Source organism: Ambystoma mexicanum, chromosome 9 (genome assembly GCF_040938575.1).
Source record: "Ambystoma mexicanum isolate Mex_15411 chromosome 9, UKY_AmexF1_1, whole genome shotgun sequence".
Lineage (NCBI taxonomy): Eukaryota > Metazoa > Chordata > Amphibia > Caudata > Ambystomatidae > Ambystoma > Ambystoma mexicanum.
The window spans coordinates 305,639,858-305,656,776 of NC_090931.1; the positions used below are offsets into that span (position 1 = coordinate 305,639,858).

A 16,919-nucleotide genomic window follows, 5' to 3' on the forward strand; every position below is an offset into this window, starting at 1 on the left:
ATAGAAATTGATCAAATTGACTTTGGCTGTCATGGCCCCCTGCAGACTCTTCTGACCCACTGAGTTTGATTCCAACTGTCCCGCATAGGTGGTGCATAAATTTCACTTGTATTGCTGGGAAAGATCTAATCTAGACTTCAATGGGAGATTGAAAAGTGCTCACATGTTCCGAGAACCTGTTAACCTTTTTCCTTCCTTAACTTTTTCCACAACCTCCGAATTTTAGTCCAAAAAGTGATACAAATGCCAATATTGTCCTGGTAATTGAAAATCACCTATAGGAAGTGTGTATGAAGCAACTCTACTTGCTTATATTGCTTCTGAGAACATGTTAAGCGTATTGTTGCATATTGCCCTTTTTAAAGAAGGCTCATTTAAAACTGATCGTTAAATAATTATTTCTCTAGAAAGCCTTGTGTAAAACTGATTTGTATACTTGCATTTGTGGATTTCAATGCTACAGCTCACATTTACCCTTCTTCAGATAAGTCTGGCTGCTCAGTCACGACCAACTTGTGTAGTACAGACCTATACCAATAGGTGGGTTACCCAATACCAAGAGAACAAGACTGGTGTAGTCTCTCACAGGTACATTACTGCATACAATCTGGTCTAACAATGGTACATGTACTTTAAGTTCTCTTTAAAGCAGACTATTGTTAAAAGCCAGACATTGGGTGAAGAGGAGAAACGATGGGAGGGCAAGTAAGTATTTGCCCAGGATGGGGCAAAAGGTTGAAATCCTAGGTGCAGGTATTTTCTCCCGATTGTGGCTGCTTTTCAGGTCACAAGTCAAGGACGCGTCAATGAAATGTGTAACTTTTTTCAGAGGGCGGACACAACACCTTGGGTTTTTTCTTAGGTTGGCAAGCTTGCTCAAGTATTTGGCTACCAGGATTTTACTCCGGTTGTCATGTTCCCAGTGCAGACGCTTAGACGCTTACCCACAAGACCAAAAGCACTAGTTTCATATTGGGATTTTGATTTCCAGGGAATATTTCGCTAGATTGCTGGGTTGAAAACATGAGCACCTTTTATACTTTGCCAGCATATTTATTGGAACATTTCCTCTTGCAGATTATTTTTCTGGCGTTCATTTTTAATTTAAGTCCAATGCTATTTTGTCTTGCACACTTCTAAGGGGGAAGGTCAATTGAACTACATTTGTATATTTCACTTTAAGATATATGTTCACTTACTGTGCGTATATCCATGGGTGCCAATATTCTTGAAGCCGGTAATTTATTCCCCTTTTCCGTGCTGCTTCAATGCAGTTAGTTGGAGGTTGTGCGATGTATCACAACAGTCACCCAGAGGCCCATCATTAAACTAGGGGCTTGTGGCACGCTGCTTAACCAAAGTGTGATCCTTAGCAAAGCATTTAATCTCATTGCGCATTACCTAAAAAAGAATTTGAGTTCTCAACGCCTGCCATCTTCTATACATAATGCCACTGTCAAACCAGTCTGATCGATTAACGTAGTTTTTGAGCGATGGGTTGAAAGTGTTTTTGGCCGTGGCCTTCAGCCGTGCCCACGGCTAGTGGTCTGGTAGTGTTCTAAAACATGGTGTGGAAAAGAATCTATGGAACAAACCCTTGAAATTCAAAAAGGAAAAAAAAAAAAACTTTAGTTGCAGGGACGTTAAGGTGGGAACCTAACACCCCAAACCCTGAAATTTAACCTCAATCCACCTTAACTTCACGCCCCCTGTTTTGCAGCCTATGACCACAATGTTTTACATCACAGGTGGCATCAGACAGATCATTAATGCCTTGGCTAAAAGCTTTAAACTATTTAGGCGTTGGCCTTTGCCAAGGCTGTGGACGGAGTGCATGGCCAGCTAGTGGCTGGTAAGTGTCGTACAATACACAGTGGCACAGCCGAAGGCCATAGCCACAGGTCATGGAATAAAGCCATAGAGAGTGGCCCCTAATGTGATACAATATACAGTGGGCGCGGCTGAAGGTTGATAGCACTGCCAATGGCCTAAGGACATGGCTAGTGACCGATTAGTTGTAAAATATACAGCGAGTGCAGCCAGAGGCCATGGACACTAGCCATTGCTGAAGGCCATGGCTACTGCCCCGATGTGTTATAATATAAAAGGGGAATGGCTGAAGGGCCTGGCCACTGGCACTTAAGAGCATATTGCATAACAGCACATGGCTTTATTTGTTTTAATTCCCCATACATAGTACATACTATTACAACACAAGCCATTATAACAAACCTTCAAAATCAATTATTTAACCGTAAAGAATTTATTTATTTTTTTTACACGAGTTTGGTTAAAAAAACTAAAAAAAAACTAAATCAGGACAAATCTAATGCACATTAAAAACAAATATTCACAGCACATTACTGTGACTGAAGCATTTGAGACCAACAATAAAACTTAGCAAAACACAAACGGGGTGAGTTAAAGTTAACATATTTGATTTAAATATTTTTTTTAAAATAAGTGTGTCTTTTACCTTAAATTAATTTCAGATTTTTGTAAACCAAGTTTTATTTAACCTTAATACTTATATAAAACTATACATCGTATTTAGAAAGCATTTGATTCAATAACCATTGTAAAAACAGGCAAGTCCTGTGGTGCATGAAGTTCAGTAGAAACCATAAAACAATCCCCTAGCTCTTAGAAAGCCCAGCCCAAAGATGGTTGGGGGCTTTGTGTCCTAAAGTCATTAGTTGCAAAGTTACACTTTAGTAAACAAAAGGATTACTATGCAATTCGCTGATGCCAGTGGTAGTGACTCAGTTAAAGTTTAGGAAAGTTCATGTAAGTTATTCGCTCAATCCCACTACACTAGGATAGGCCTAGTAACGGATCCTTGACCAAAATCACCACCGATCTTAGTTAGGAAAGTAACAGGGACAGGACTTAACATTGTTCCCCCAAATCTCTCATTCTCCATAGGGTTACATGGGCGTAAACTTACCCCCACCCTTATTCGATTTCTCCAGAGACCACCCCTGAGGTTCCAGAATCTGTTGGGGACCCATTCTGTGATTGTTCCAGACAAGGGATGGCCAGGGGTCGCAGGAGCACAGGTCACTTTCAGATGCAGGCTCAGTTTCAGTCAGTTGCAGTGCACGAATCTCGGTTCCAGGCACCTTCCAGCAACACCTATGCAAAGAAAAAATGAAGACGTCTGCAGAGCAGGCAACTACAGGACACCTCCAAGGAGCGAAGACGATGGATTGCATTGGAGTCACCACAATTAGGCAGAGGCAGACAATCTTCAATGGACTAACAAAGAAGCAGGCCCTGCACGGCTTCCACTGATGCAAGCAGGCTGAAAGTGCAGGAGCAGACATCTTGTAGTACACGCTAAAGACCCTTCAAGTTCCAAGAATGCACTCTGAACAGCGATTGCTGCAGCGAGGTAGCCCAGGACAGCACTGGTTGGTGCAGGGACAATTCCGAAGGCCAGATCCTCGAGCAAGATTGGCAGTTTCCACCAGTCCACGGGTCAAATCTGCAATGAGGGTGTATCGATCAGGTAGAGGAGCAGGGCTTCACAGGGCCTGCGTTAGGGAGAATTCTCAGAAATGTGCCAATTCCTCTACCTTGGAGACCCCCAGCTCTTTTGCTGGACTCTAGGACTTAACGTCTTTGCCTGGAGAGAGTGAGACCCTCATTTCCCCACACTCTCGTGTATTTTAATGTGATTTTGAACTCTTTCTTTTGGTTGTTGAGTCTGACAAACTCCATAGGCATCATCTTTTTAAAAATTGTGTCACACAGCCCCTTCAGTGCAGTGGCACAGGGAAGTCTTTTAGAATTCCCAAGGGTTAAATACTGTCTCTTGGATAAACTACTGTTTCCAAGAGCAGTGAAGTGAAATTGACTTTACTTACATCGTAAACATTCTAGACCCAGCACACACCATCTTACAATAGGGTGCTGGAAGGGTTACTTAGTATCCCCTTTGTCTAGCTTCTCGTGTAACATTTTTATGTTACCCTTTCCTCGATTAATGGCTGGTGGCAGTGGTTTACGTTTTACTACCGGGGTGTGCATTTACCGTGGGCTGCATTCGCAGCTGCGGTAAAGCACCCAAGGGTGTCATTTTTGTCAAAATGGCCCCAGTCTTTCACCATTTCTTCTTGGAAAGGCCCTTCTTGAGATTTACTCTGCGGGCCAAACCAGGTTTGGTCCCTGTGTTCGCTTTGCCTTTGGCGGGATTCACAAGTGAAGCCCGCCTCTGGCTCCAGGGTGTCTGGCGGGGGCAGGAAGCATGTGAGGTGCCTGAAACTCCCTGTGCTGTCTCCTAGGATACAGGAATGCACTGTTATGCGATTAGCAGGCTGGCTGTCCGGCAAGGACAGCCATCCTGCTGTGTGATTGACAGCTAGGCTGGAATGAACGGGAGAAACCTGCATAAAAGGAGAGGCTTTTTGGCTTGAAAGGCAGAGTCGACCACTGGACGAAGGAATCCAAGGAAGAACTTTAGAGGACGCCTGCAGCAACTCCTGGACTGTTGGTTTGCCCGGTGAAGCCCTGCTGCTGTGCTGAAACTCAATTTCGTCTCGACTAGAGAAGCCCTGCAAGGACGACTTCTCCCCTTGAGTTGGTGGGACCAATCAACTGAAAGTAAGCCATCTGGATATCCTCTCGGAGCTAGTTGAAATTCCACTGTAGTTGCTGCTGGAACCGAATAGCCAGTGAGAGGAACACCCGATGGTGTGTGTTGATTTTAAGCTGGCCAAGAGCTCCAGGAAGATCCTCTTGACTCCCAGGAAGCCGGACTGACCGAGCCTGAGCCACCTCAGAGAGCTGAACCCCAGATGCAAAGAAAGCCGATCTCGACAGCCAGGAACTGCAGCGTTGCTATTTGCATTAGACGGCAGGAGCTGAAACACCGAAGTGCCACTTGTTTGAAGATTGCCGGTTGGAGTCAGTGACCGTGCCATTGCAGTGCAGGAGTCTCCAGACGTCCTCCCTCTGGTCTCCACGACTGAGGACCAGGAACACCAGGATCCGCAGAGATGCACAGGAACAGAAGCCATCTGCTGCACTTTTCTTCAACCTAAAAGGTACTGTACAGTCCAAGAGAACTTACCTCTTGTCGTGTAACTGCACTCTTGTTGGTGAGACTGGTTGTGGTTGCTCTGTAGAGTTGCTGACTGCTTCTTTACTTCACAAGCCTCAACAGCTTGTGGCCCTGCTGTGAATTCCTCTTTTCTACAAAGACTTCTAAAACATTGTGCAAGACTTGCGTACCTGCAAGAAGTGCTTCAGCTCACCTAGACATTTGCCCAATTGACTTTGGCCTAGCCTGGCTCGCTGAATGACTCTTCCCTCCAACATTGCGTTTTGTCTTCCTTCCATGAAGTGGTGAACTAACTTTGCATTGGAGTTACCAAAAGTACCTACCTGCTTCAGAATATTGGTGTGATCTCTTGCTCTGTTCTAATAACCTTGCCAAACTCTTAAATCCGATTCGAAATGCCAACAGTAGTATATTAATGTCCACAGTGTCCTAGTTACTAAAGTCACCTGATGGTGTAGGACATCCCAAAAGGGTAACGCCTGATTTAGAAATATTAAGAGTGTATTTGTGTGTTACTATTATATTGCCCCCCCCCCCCACCCCTCTGAAGGCGGCTTACTCTGACTGTTAAATTAATAATTGATTAATCAAGAAACCTTGTGTGTAAGTTTAATTGAATACTTGTCACTGTGAATCTCTGTAACTTCCCCTACAGCCACACTGACCCCTCTTGAGATGAGCATGGCTGCTCAACACGCTAACAACCTGTGTAGTAAAGACTTATACCAAAGGTTGGGTTCCTATTGCCAGGTGGTCAAGGTTGTTGTAGTGCACCCAAAGGGTACTGCATGCAGTCTTGCCCAACAGTCTTGACAGGAGTTGATGCTGGTCAGGTGCAAAGGATGTCAGCAGCTGCAGATCTTCATAGGTGTGTGGTATCTAAAGTGGATTTATTGAATGGCTGCAGGAGGACTCCTTTTATCCATGATTTGGACTGGAAGCTCGCCCAGTTCAACTAATAGTAACAATCTGCACCATTCAAAGTTGCATTGACTATCCAATCATGGCAAGACACCGATAACAAAATCTGCCCAGCAACAAACATTCAGGCACTGGGATGTGGATTGGGCCCAGACAGTACCCAGCCCCACATCTAGCCACACAGGCCACCACTTAGCCCGCAAAAGCAGCAGATTTTCCCAGAAAAGGGCATTCCGTATAAAGGCACTTCCGGCCCTGAGAGTGCAGTAAGAAGGCTAAAGAACAATATGGCCAAAGGACAGGCAAAGATTGTGTGTCACGGCCTTCAACAGTTTGCCACACTTGGCAGTCATTTGCGATAATTGCAAAGAGCACAAGTAAAAAAAAAAAAAAAAAAAAAAAAAGTCAACACAGTAAGAAAATATCCACTGCCAACAGCCCATCCTGCACAGATTGTATTTGTAACCAAAAATTACAAAACAAGGACACAAAGTATCATACCCACACTACACTTTAGCATGATGTGTGCAGTTGTAAAAATACAAGCCATCAATAAAAAAAGCTCTGCACAATCTGATGGCCTGATCAGTCTCCCCATAAAAATTGAAGTCTATGGGGGGGGGGGGGGGGGGGAGCAGGAAAAAATACAAATTAAAAAACTAAACTCTTTCCTAACCACCACCACCACCACCACCCCTGCAACCTCGTCCAAAGCAACCAAGACTAGAAGTACACCCAGTGGATTCAGAAAGCCCAGGGGAGTTTCTAAAATAATCTGAGTAAAGGGTGCAAGTTTACATAACGGTTTATACCCCTCACAAACATAGGGTTTAAAGTGCGCAAAGTCCTAGCTCCACCTTTGCCATGCCAGGTCATGATAAAGGAGTTCTGAACAAGCTCTCTCGAACGTGGTGGGATTTGGAGAGTACCACTAAAGAACTTTACTTACCTCTTCTCTTGCACTCATCTGCTGGCTTTGCCAAATCGTGTTCTACAACTAACTCACGGGGACTTGGGACTAAGGGTATCCGGTGAATCCTCTTTAGCAGGGAATTACTTTTTAGGTGATTGGGACTTCAATTTTAAAGGCAGTGTATTTCTGTTTCAGCAGGTCTCTCAATACTTACCAGTTTCTAACTTGTTCTGGTTACCGGTTTTCCTTCACTTACAGTTAAATATAGTTCAGTTAAGAAACGCAAGTTAACAGTCTAAAAAAGTGTTGGTGCACTTCAGCAAAAGCACTGCATGGTGAACATACATGTGCATAGTGTGGATTTAGTGATACAACACTTTGCTATAAAAGTTAAGTTGTAAGGGTGGAGAAGGCGGCAAATGACCAGGAAGTGTCATGGTGGTTGGCAAAGACTTATTGAATTCAAAAACCTAGCCATCCCTAAATTTAGTATGCGTTTCCCTGCCTCAAACTAAAAACAAACGTGTCTGCCAGAACGTCCAACTAAATAATGCACCGTCCCCAGTCAAAACATTACCTCTATCCCTTACACTATACCTAAACAGTCTTAAAGGTAAAGTTCTCTCACCAGGAGAATGGCTCCCTTGTTCTGGAGTTTTAAAACAGTCTTCATGACTCCCTTCGCCTGGTCTGGATCTGGACACAGTTCCAGACGAGGCCAGGAGGAATGACACCTTTCCCCTGGCTTCTCTGGTAATATTCAAGCTGGATCCTGAGGCGTGGGGGGGAAGTGGGGGGAAATAATGGACTCCCTTGTCCTGGATAACGGCATCACCAAAGTTCCAACTGTGTTCAAAGGGAATTACTCCCTTGCCATGGACGTCTAGTTTCAAAGTGCCAGTAAAGATCAGGGGGGATGGCTCCGTTCCAGCCTTCTTGGGTAACGACTGCAACAGCTCCAGGATCTCCTTTTCCAGTCAGTGGTCTTTTCACTACCATGGTATAGGGGTTCTTCCCTCTGATGTTCACCTTATACGTCTTTGGGTCCCAGACCCAGTTTGCTCCCCTTTCTTATCACGCCCACTTGGTTCACTCCCCTGCCAGGTAATGCCACGAGGAATATGCTAGTTATTGTTCTAGATTTCACCTTGTTTGGTGCCCAGACCCTTCGTTCTCTTCCCTTCTCCCTAGGCCAACTTGGGTGACTCTCCCAAGTACTGCCATAAGGAAAATGCTTCGTATTTTTATCCCCCATGCGGCTGGCCTCTACCGCACCTCTAAGCCCCTACCAGTCCCCGCTATGTGCCAGTTACCTTTGTTTACCATGGGACTCTTACCCCTGGTTCTTCTTGGATGCTCAAGCCTTCTCGCGGGGCTGCACCGACATCTGGCTTCTGCTGCTTTCGCTCTGCATACCTTCTTCCTGGTCTCTTCACAAACTATGTGGGTGCATCTACCAGGTTTCAGTCCCGATGTTGACCTGCTCCACAACGCCGGACAAAGGACTCAGTCGTCAGCCTCTTGCCTTTGGGAGCAGACTGCTCTTGGCTTTCCCACCAAGTCTCCTTTGAACTTCCCAGACTGGACTGTCATTCGTGCTGGTCTTCGTATCCCTTATTTGACCGTTTTTATGCATTTCTCAAGACTCCCCATGTCGCCCCGGCGGAAGTCTATACCGTTCCAGCATCTTTTATAACCCATTTTTCATGGGTCCTGGTGGCCACCTCAACTCAGAACCGTCTTGCTGGTAATCTATTTCGTACCAGTATTTGAGTCAGTCATACTATTTGCATGGTTAGCAATCTTCGTCTCAGTAGAAATAACTGGTATGTTACAATAACAAATAGAAGTGCCATCAAGGTGGGAAAGTGCGGGATTGAAAGGTGGCAACGGGCTCGAGAGGGTTAGGTTTGGGGTTTTGTGCCAACTTTTACCCAGGAGGTCATGCTTATCCCCTAAGAGGAGAGTCCCTCCCCCCATGAAGTCCTCCCACATTAAACCACCCGTAGGGGTGGGGGGGGGCAGGGGAAATATTTGGTAGCGGCCTCACCTCCCTAGCCTTATGTGACTGGGCTCCCTTTGGGGGAGACATGACAGTGAATCGTCAGTGTGTTCAGGCTTAATAAATATTGTTTTTTGTCTCACTGGACCATTCATTGCCCCCTAACTCTTCAGAGTCCAAGCTTTACTTCTCCGTCACCTACCTTCATAGAGCTAGGCTAGACTTTTGTGCCTTCTACCAGTTCACTAGAATTGGGGGGGGCCTCTCAACCTGCCCAAAAGATTATGAAAATCCATTTTTACACCTTTGTTCCGGCCAGGAGAAATAGGAGATTACCTGGTAGTCACCCAGGTACTGAGTGGAACACAAATTGACACGATCACCACAGAAGCACAGTGCACCATACCGGTCCTGTGTTGTTTCAGGCCTTCCACGACAAAGCCTGGTGCTTGGTGTGGGATGGGCCTCAGGACAAATCCCAGTAAGTTACGCAGCCCACCCACTCTCACCCTCTGCTGTTGGAAGGCTTCCGGTAAGAGCCCTCATAGTGGCCAGAGCTCCCTCAGACTGAAGGGCCCTGCATGCGAGGACCGGTAACCGCCTTCTCAGACTCGGTAAAACGGTGGCTAGCCACAAGCAGCCCAGACGGTGCCCTACCAACCTGCTCGGTCCCCGGAAAAGAATCTCCTGGATGTAGTGACTAAGAAAAAAAGGATTTACTTTTCGAAGCAAAAAAGCTCTTCAGATGGAGCATCCGTCCACCGTGCCAACCAATGCTTGAGCAGCATCCAAGAAAGAGCATAAAGAGTGCACAGGAGTTCCAGCAGTGACGAGGGCCCAAAAACAAAGTGGAAGTGTCCGCCACTGGTACCAGGCGAACCACACCATGGTGTCTCACTCGAGCGGGTGCTCAGAAAATCCTATTTTACCAGTCATACGCAGGAGAGAAATGAAGAGGAAAGAAAAAGAAAATCAAGTAGCACAGTGTTAGGAGGCTTGACCAAAGTGCCATCTCTAATAAGACTTTAAAAACTTACCTTGAATCAATGGGGGCCACTCCTTAGGTTTGGCCTGAACTACCCAAAGGTTTGGTAGCTATGGCTGAGTAGCCAGGCTTAGTCTAGGAGGGATGGGGGCTCTAGTGAGGCACACAGTATTCCGGGCATACACGTAGTTCAAGGAATCACACTAGTAGCTATATACAAATATAAGTAATGTATATAGACTAAAGAAGCTTGTAACTTTTAAGTAAGGTAGGTACTATCACACAATAGCATTAAAGACAGAATATATATGCAATATAAAAAGGATAAAGGGTACTTAGAACACTTTTAAAGTAACACAAATGGCAAAAACTTCAAACAGGTATGTAAACTGTAGACCAACGTGTATACTAATTAACCCCTTATTAACCAAATCCTAGGGAGTCCAGCCCTATTCTATCAGACACGCCTTGTCGACGTCCCCTTTTCGACTACGAAAAACAAAATGCAATACTCCGCAGTGACCACTGGATGTCGGACCTATGCACAGCATGTGATTCTAAGCAGATTAACAAACATCAGAAACTAATTAACCCCTTATTAACCAAATCCTAGGGAGTCCAGCCCTATTCTAAGTGAGTCTCAGAGTCTAGGGGGGGGGGGCGCAGAGGGTCCAGCGACCAAGCACAAAAGAGGAAAAGTAGGTAGGCAGCAAACGAGGCAGAATCTATTAAGTTATTCAGGTTTACAGGTAAGTATCAGATTTTTTTTGGTATGAGCACAAAGGGTTGTCCACCCAAATGTAGCTCAATGGAGGCCTAGGAGGGAATGCAATTAACAGTTTAGCTACAGCCGCCGCCCTGCCCCCACACCCTGAAGCACAGGAACAAGAAAGCAGGCCCCAGTTAAGTATTAGTGGCTGAACAGTACCTTTTAAGTGAAGCCGTCATGCAAATCTGGGGGTTGGCTGTCCAAAGGGCACAACCAGCCTCCCAGCACAAACTGGTTCCTGGCAGGCACACTGCAAGACAAGACCAGGGGAGTTTCGGTCACCTCACCCAATTCATGTCCTTTCAAGCACTCAGGCAGGTAGAAGGCTCAAGTAGGAACAAGTCATGAACAGGGCTTAAAGTACAGCCACCATTTTAGGCAATGGTCCCCCTATCCCCCGTCAACGCTGCAATAGCAGGCTGCAACAGAGTTTCACAAGAAGTTGTAAAGGTAAACTGCCACCTGCCTGTCAGATGAACTTCTAACAGTAAAATGTTACTGAAACAGTGAGATAAGGGAGACAATGTTTCCCCTCAGCACTCCACATAATGTGGGATGTGCTGATCTCAACATAAAATACAGGAGGGAAACAAGGTTGTACCCTGCCCTGCTAACTTGTGTCAACACATAAAAGGAAAAAGGAAGGATCAAGGATCTTCAAGGAACACTGCACAGAAAGTGCTGTGTACTGCAATAATAAAATGTAGATGCCACAAAACATGGAGGAAAGCAGAACTCCATTAAAAAGTATCAAACAGATAAAAAGGGTTCCCCAAGGTTAGAGTAACTGAATGAGTGTGGAAAAAGATGTTCATTCACTCAAGAGAATCCGTCCAAAAATCCAATAGTCCAGCAAAAATGCTAGGGACACAAAGTGGGGAAAATGTCACTCAATAAGGAAAATCTACCTAACAGGAAAGGAGGATGGGGCAACACGCTAACCTTGGAAGCAAGACACGGAGCAACACAGGTTCGATCCCCAGGTCCCATACTTGGAAACCTCTGGTTATTCAGCACGTTATAAATAACCAATTATGAAGCAGCAAAAATTAAAAAGTGCTGCACGAGGCATGCGATCTGTCGGATGCAGAAAAGGGGAGTGATGTGAAGGAGCATGGTGGCCAGAGGCATAGCCAGGATTGTCCAACAAGTGGGGCCTGAAGTTAATGTAGTTGTGCGCATCCCAGTGATATTGGCATCTGTAAATGGTCTTGCAGCTCTGCTGAGTGGGCATTTGCAGATTTTGGGTGGGTCGTGCCCGCTCAGGCCCTACCCGGTCTACGTCTCTGATGGTGACATGGTCAAACCATGCATGTGAAGCCCACCTCTTCACACATTTAAAAATGAAGCACATGTGTTGCTGTATGAAGGCTCTGTTCTCATCCACTGCTCGTCATGAGCTCCCGAAAGTATGGAGGAAAGGGGACCGGACCTAGTATTAGTTTAATTGAGACACAACCTTGACTGAAATGGTCAGCAAAAAGTTACATGATTTAATTTGGAATAATGCGGGATAGAGACATCCAGTGTCGAGGCAATGTGCACACATTTGAAAGATCAAATCAAATACGCGAGTTGGGGGCGGGGGGGGGGGGGGGGGGAAGAGTCAGCTGTAGCAGTTTGAATAAAAGAGGCTTTACTTCAGTTTAACAGTACACTTCCAAGAGCGTACAGATTTGGCTTAGAGGAGTCTTCTTAAAAAATCATTTATTTCTGCCTCTCGTGTCTTTAAATGATAGTTTAAATGATTTTGCGGTTTTATAACGCTACATGTCTTTGTGACGTCTGAAAGTGCTAAAGCATATACTTACTTTGTGGTCTGGTCAGTTCAGAATGTGCATCATTAAGGCACAATGGGAAAGGGCCTGCTGTAAAGGTAGCTAGGAATAGGCATAGGTTTGAGGACAATGTGAACTTGAGGTACACACAAAGAACAGTATTAACAATGTACTGTGTACTCCAGCAAGAAAGATTGAGGGGATTAAGAAATTCAGAATTCTGCTGGGCTTGTAAGTCACACAACAATACATTAGGCCACATGTTGTGGAAATGCTTGCGTGTAACTCTTAGTCAGCTTCTGAACAGGACAGAGAACATTCTTGGTGTGGCTAGGGCATCATGACGGACTCATTTATCTGTGCTGCAAACGCGATTGCATTATACACTATTGATTCTTGTGGCATTTCAGAGAGTTTACACTGACCAAAAAGGACATGCTCACGATCTGGAAGACCAAAAAGAAGCAAACTGAATAAGAGATCCAGGATGCAGTAATCTACACAAAATATCAGGAAATAATGTGAATTGCGTAAAAGGATTCAGTAGTAAGTTTTGAGCACCACTGTCAGTTGAATGCCTAATGCGTGGCTTTTCTTCTCCACGCCATCGTCTCCCCATCAATTGTTGGCTTGTCTGGGCCCAGCTGTGTTACTCTGAAACATACGTGCTCGATCTGCCTAGTTAATCGGCAGTGGAGGGAGGACAAGACAGCTTTGCTGAGTCTAGTTAGTCTTTCCTTTTACTGTTGTGTTTACAGACCAATCATTACTCCTATAAAAATATTTTAGTAACAAAAACTGTTGAACTTGTCCAAAGATTTTTCATCCCATTTCTTAATTGTGAAAACGTACAAAAGGCGTGTGCGTCAAGAAATGCTGAATATTGACACTACATATTTTCAATAGGATTAAACAGTAAAACCAACAAACAATGCTGGCTTACCCATCAATTTCATAAGAGGGAGTGGTCTGATGTTTATGAACTCCACACGATGTGACAAAATAGGCCTAAACACCAGACAAAATGGTTTAAGGCCTAGACCTAGTCAACACTAAAGGGTACCATTTCTGCATGTTTGTGGAGGCAGTAGCTGCAACTATAACATTGACAGTACAATTATCAGAATGAGTAGTAGAGATGCAGTAACCAAACAGGATACCCGCTGATCTTGAAGGAGAGCTGCTCAATTGTCAACATAAAAAAAAAAAATAATACTTTGAACCATTCTATGCAAGCAAATGTCAGACACCCAAAAGTGTTTATATTCAGTCCAATGACAGAAGCACCATAAAAACATGAAATACGTTTGCATGAGTTTACGACAGGTCTCAAATCTGTATTACTTGCTAAGGGAGAGAGATGTCACGTATCATTGCTGAGAGAATACCCACATGTTGCAAGAATGCTGTGTGTGCAAAATGTATTTCACTTCGCACATTGTCAAACTAATTGCCTGAATGTCTTAACGTGTGCTTCCCATATACAGTCCTACTGGAAATGCCTGGTCAAAGCAGCTGTACCAATGGATAAATAATTCCTTCGCAAAACACTGCTTAAGCAAAAATATAAAAGTCTTAGAAAGCAACTTGGCGATGTGAGCTCTAAAAAGGAATTACAATAAATATATGCATCTTATTTTCTCTAAGTTAAAAGGAACAAAACCTATGATCTGCCATTGCTACCGATTTCTTTAAGATTACCTCAATGGCGCCTGGAAAGGTCCAAAGTGGAAAAGGATGTTACATTTCATCTCCTTCTTGAGGTCTTCGCTACTTTTCTTATCTGCGCCTAACGTTTTTCCAGTATTGACAGTGCTACCGGTCCCTTCACTGTAGTAGTTTTAAAACAGACATTTAATAGCTATGCATGCTTGTAAGTAAACAAATACTTTCCTGAAAAATTATGCTACACAAGTTAATAAAGGAGACCGTAACAATTGGGCAGATCAGACCGTTTCAAAAGCCAAGCACACAAGGCTCGTTTACGCTGAACAGGATTGCTTTCATGGTCTAGATCGAATCCAATTCTGCATGAAAGCCATAGAGTGAAAAAGGTAACCACTGCCAAGATTATAGTATAAGTGCCCATTTTAGCAACTACAGTACTCTGCCTATAGACTCCGACACATTACCAGAGGCTGAGATCCAATTCAAGCTTGACCAGCAAAGTGGCTGGGGGGGAGGGGTGCAGGGGGTAGTGGGGTGCACTGCACTATGTATTGGTCTGGCAAAAAGCTGCGAACAATGAGCACATCTGCTACCTAGTCAACATTTTCAAATCCCCTGTGCAATTCTCATCAAAACTACCTTTAGAGGGAATATCAGACCAAGTGCATTCGCAGAGGGTAGGCAATGGTAATGTGAGGGAGCCCATAGCATCAGGGTCACCAAGTGAACAAACACTTGATCAGTAAGCCAGTCCATCAAATTGACTTTCCTCAAATATCCTTATGTCCCACAATGGGCATTAGAAGTCCATAATGCAGGCCCTTCAAAAATAAAACTCAGCCCTCCCAGAGATTTAATACTTCAGAAATTGACTGGTTTTCCTTTTGATCAACACTAACTTAATTAAGCTCACAAAGTAATTTATTTGCTAGCTTTCATGGTCTTCATCACTTCCTCTGGCAGTCTCTGAAAAGCATTACAGCTTATAAAGCCCCTCCCGAGATTCCTTTTTCCTCATCCATGCTGGTCTGTGAATCAGATTTGTAGTTTGCTTTGAGAGGCATGCATTAGATGTTGAAGCCCCACCCACACATACACACACGCTGCAGACTTCAAGGTTTGAATGGTCCATGGTTAAGTGAGGCAGGAATCAGTGAAACTTAAGGGGGGGGGGCTTGGGCATAGGGAAGAAAATAAAAAGGGAAAAAGCATAAACTCCACGTTGTAGTGCTTCCAGGAAGAAGAGATGGGATAGTGCCAATACAGTTGAAACTCAATGTCAACCCAGTCTCTTAGCCACATCAGTGGTGTCAATCATCCACAAATCAGGCTTTTTCCTCTAGAAGGCTAATAGGGAGGAGGCACAGCCAGTCACGTGTTAGGTCTTTGACTCTAAGAGCACAGTGTGGCGAGTGTGTCAAATACCATGTCAGGATTGTACATCACAATCATGTGAAAACGGCAAAGTGACTAGGCCCTCGCATGTTTCTGGGAAGTGTCTGCTGTTGGGGCATTGGGAGGGCTGATAGATATGGGTTGGGCAGAGGCTGGTAGTGAGCCATTGCCTTAGGGAGGCTGTCGGATGACCCTGAATGGCTTTGGAAAAATGGAACGGGTCGTCTGAATGTTGTGATCACATCTTCTCTATAGGTGGAAAGAGTTTGTTCAAGCAGTCAGTGTATTGAAAATGTGCATGCATTTTAATCCAAAGGTCTTCCTGCCATTGTCAGTCCTGAAATGACCCCCGTGTACAGCGATTTTGAGATCAAGCATATGATTTGCTTCCCATAAAAAATGCTCACCAACTGGGCTCTCAGTTGTGCATCGCTTGACACTCTGATGGTGGAGGTTCATGCATTTACATAGAGGTTGTCTTGCTTCCCCCCTATATAGCTGCCCCACCCAGGACATTTCATGCACATAATCAAGAATGCAATGTTCGTAGACGTGCATGTAAAACACCCTAACATTTTGCAGTACTGCCCTGTATGGGTCATCTAGATTGTATCCAAAAATGTTAGGTGGGCAGATTATGCATCTTGTTTTTGCACAGCTTTGTTCCATTTTCTGTGCCATTTGTTTGTAGTTTGCTTAGTTTAATCATTCCCTTCAGGTTTGCTGGCTGTATGAAAACAACGAGGGGCATCTCGGGCAAAGGTTCTCAGACATTCATCTTGTTGCGAAATGAGTTGTATGGATCTTCTTAGCAATCTTATCAAGTGCATCCAACTCTGGATTGTAAGCGATAACCAGTGGCACCCAGGTTTGGACCAATATCCTAAGAAGTTACTCTGGGAGATTTGTGTTGCACTGCACTGGCATTTTCACAATTCTCTAGCTGCATCCATGATTATTAAAGTCTGTTCTCAAAACTTGTATGTTTCTATTGAGCCTATTTGGTTGGCTCTTAATGCTTGGCTAAATATTGTAGCATGTTGTGTGCACTGGGTGGAGGAAGTCACTCGCTGGCCTGGTCAGTTGGTTTGCGATCTACTGTGGTCTGAAGCTAGTCATCTTGAATTGGCATTTTGTTGACACGGAAAAGTACTTATTTAGGGGGTTTGGGGAGTTAAAGGTTGATGGTTGCATAGAATTCATAAAATCTTCTGTGGAAGCTTACAATAACCTGTGCCCCCGCAATTCACATCAAGAGGAGAACAAAAGATCTAAAAAGGTCTGCGGGACAAGTGACAAGGAAATCAGTCTCCAATTATGCCATGAAGAAATGTGAATACTGAAACGCTATAAGAGTACCCATGGCAGTCTGCATCGTTGAGAGAGGTATCAGTATCAAATGTCAAAATAGTTGCGGGTAAAG

General features: G+C 44.5%; 1 protein-coding gene across 4 annotated transcripts in view; it reads right to left on the reverse strand.

The window, feature by feature from the left end:
- The window catches only part of GGNBP2 (gametogenetin binding protein 2), a 347,388-nt gene that overhangs the window by 190,517 nt on the left and 139,952 nt on the right, over positions 1-16,919 (reverse strand). For 2 of the 4 annotated variants that reach the window (XM_069614699.1, XM_069614700.1), the window contains exon 5: positions 14,135-14,263. The exons of the other annotated variants lie outside the window; for them this stretch is intronic. In XM_069614699.1, coding sequence (XP_069470800.1) covers positions 14,135-14,263 — 129 coding nt within the window. The remainder of the gene's footprint in view (positions 1-14,134; positions 14,264-16,919) is intronic. 4 annotated transcript variants of the gene reach the window in all.